Source organism: Penaeus monodon, chromosome 31 (assembly GCF_015228065.2).
Source record: "Penaeus monodon isolate SGIC_2016 chromosome 31, NSTDA_Pmon_1, whole genome shotgun sequence".
Taxonomy (NCBI): Eukaryota; Metazoa; Arthropoda; class Malacostraca; order Decapoda; family Penaeidae; genus Penaeus; species Penaeus monodon.
The window spans coordinates 11,551,469-11,552,185 of NC_051416.1; the positions used below are offsets into that span (position 1 = coordinate 11,551,469).

The following is a 717-nucleotide window of genomic DNA, read 5'->3' on the forward strand; positions in this document are numbered from 1 at the left end:
TCAAGTTACTCAACCAGATACCGTAAATAAATACGAGTCCCCCCTCGAAACCCTCCCGAAGCCCATTTTCTGTAATCGCCTTCGCCTACGCTCCGTTTTCTATTCCCTTCCTGTCTCCGCAGAGGGCAGACTCCAGCAGACGCAGAGTTCAATTTCTTAGACCATGCTAAGCGGTTAGATCTCTATGGCGTCGACCTGCACAAAGCCAGGGTAAGTCGATTGTTTTTTATCTTTTTGGAGTGATTGTTTAGGTGAGATTGTTTATATCTGTCGCGTGTGGTTAATGGTCTTATAGAGTGAGTTGGGTTAAGAGCGAAACGTATTTTTGTGTTTAGGACGTTTTATTTTATTATAAAGTTTCGGTATTTTTACCTATCGGTGTTGCGTTAAGTTCATTAGTTAAGAATAAGTAGGAGTGAATTGTAGGGTATATGTTAAAACATATTCGCTACATAAATAGAGCGTAATGCATCGTGAAGTCGGTCGAAGCGAAATAGTTATTTTTGTTTATTTCGAAACCACGCATTGTTCAAGTTCAAGTCTAGTTTCCCATATCATTTGTGTAAAGCCTTTATCTCCTTGCCTGTTGCTGTATTTTAAGGATATTTACAGCGTGTTGTGTATCGTTTAAAGCAGCTCATGTCAGTCTACTCATTAACTTTAAAACAGCTGTGGAGCATCACCTCAGTCTGAGATGGTTTTAGGTTTATCATCTTG

At 39.7% G+C, this 717-nt stretch overlaps 1 protein-coding gene across 1 annotated transcript in view; it reads left to right on the forward strand.

Annotated features, from left to right (window-relative positions):
* LOC119593033 (tyrosine-protein phosphatase non-receptor type 4-like) overlaps positions 1-717 on the forward strand; it is a gene marked incomplete at its 5' end in the record, with an annotated part of 330,438 nt that overhangs the window by 190,593 nt on the left and 139,128 nt on the right. The window contains 1 exon segment of the mRNA XM_037941929.1: positions 123-210. Within this exon segment, the coding sequence (XP_037797857.1) occupies positions 123-210 (88 nt within the window).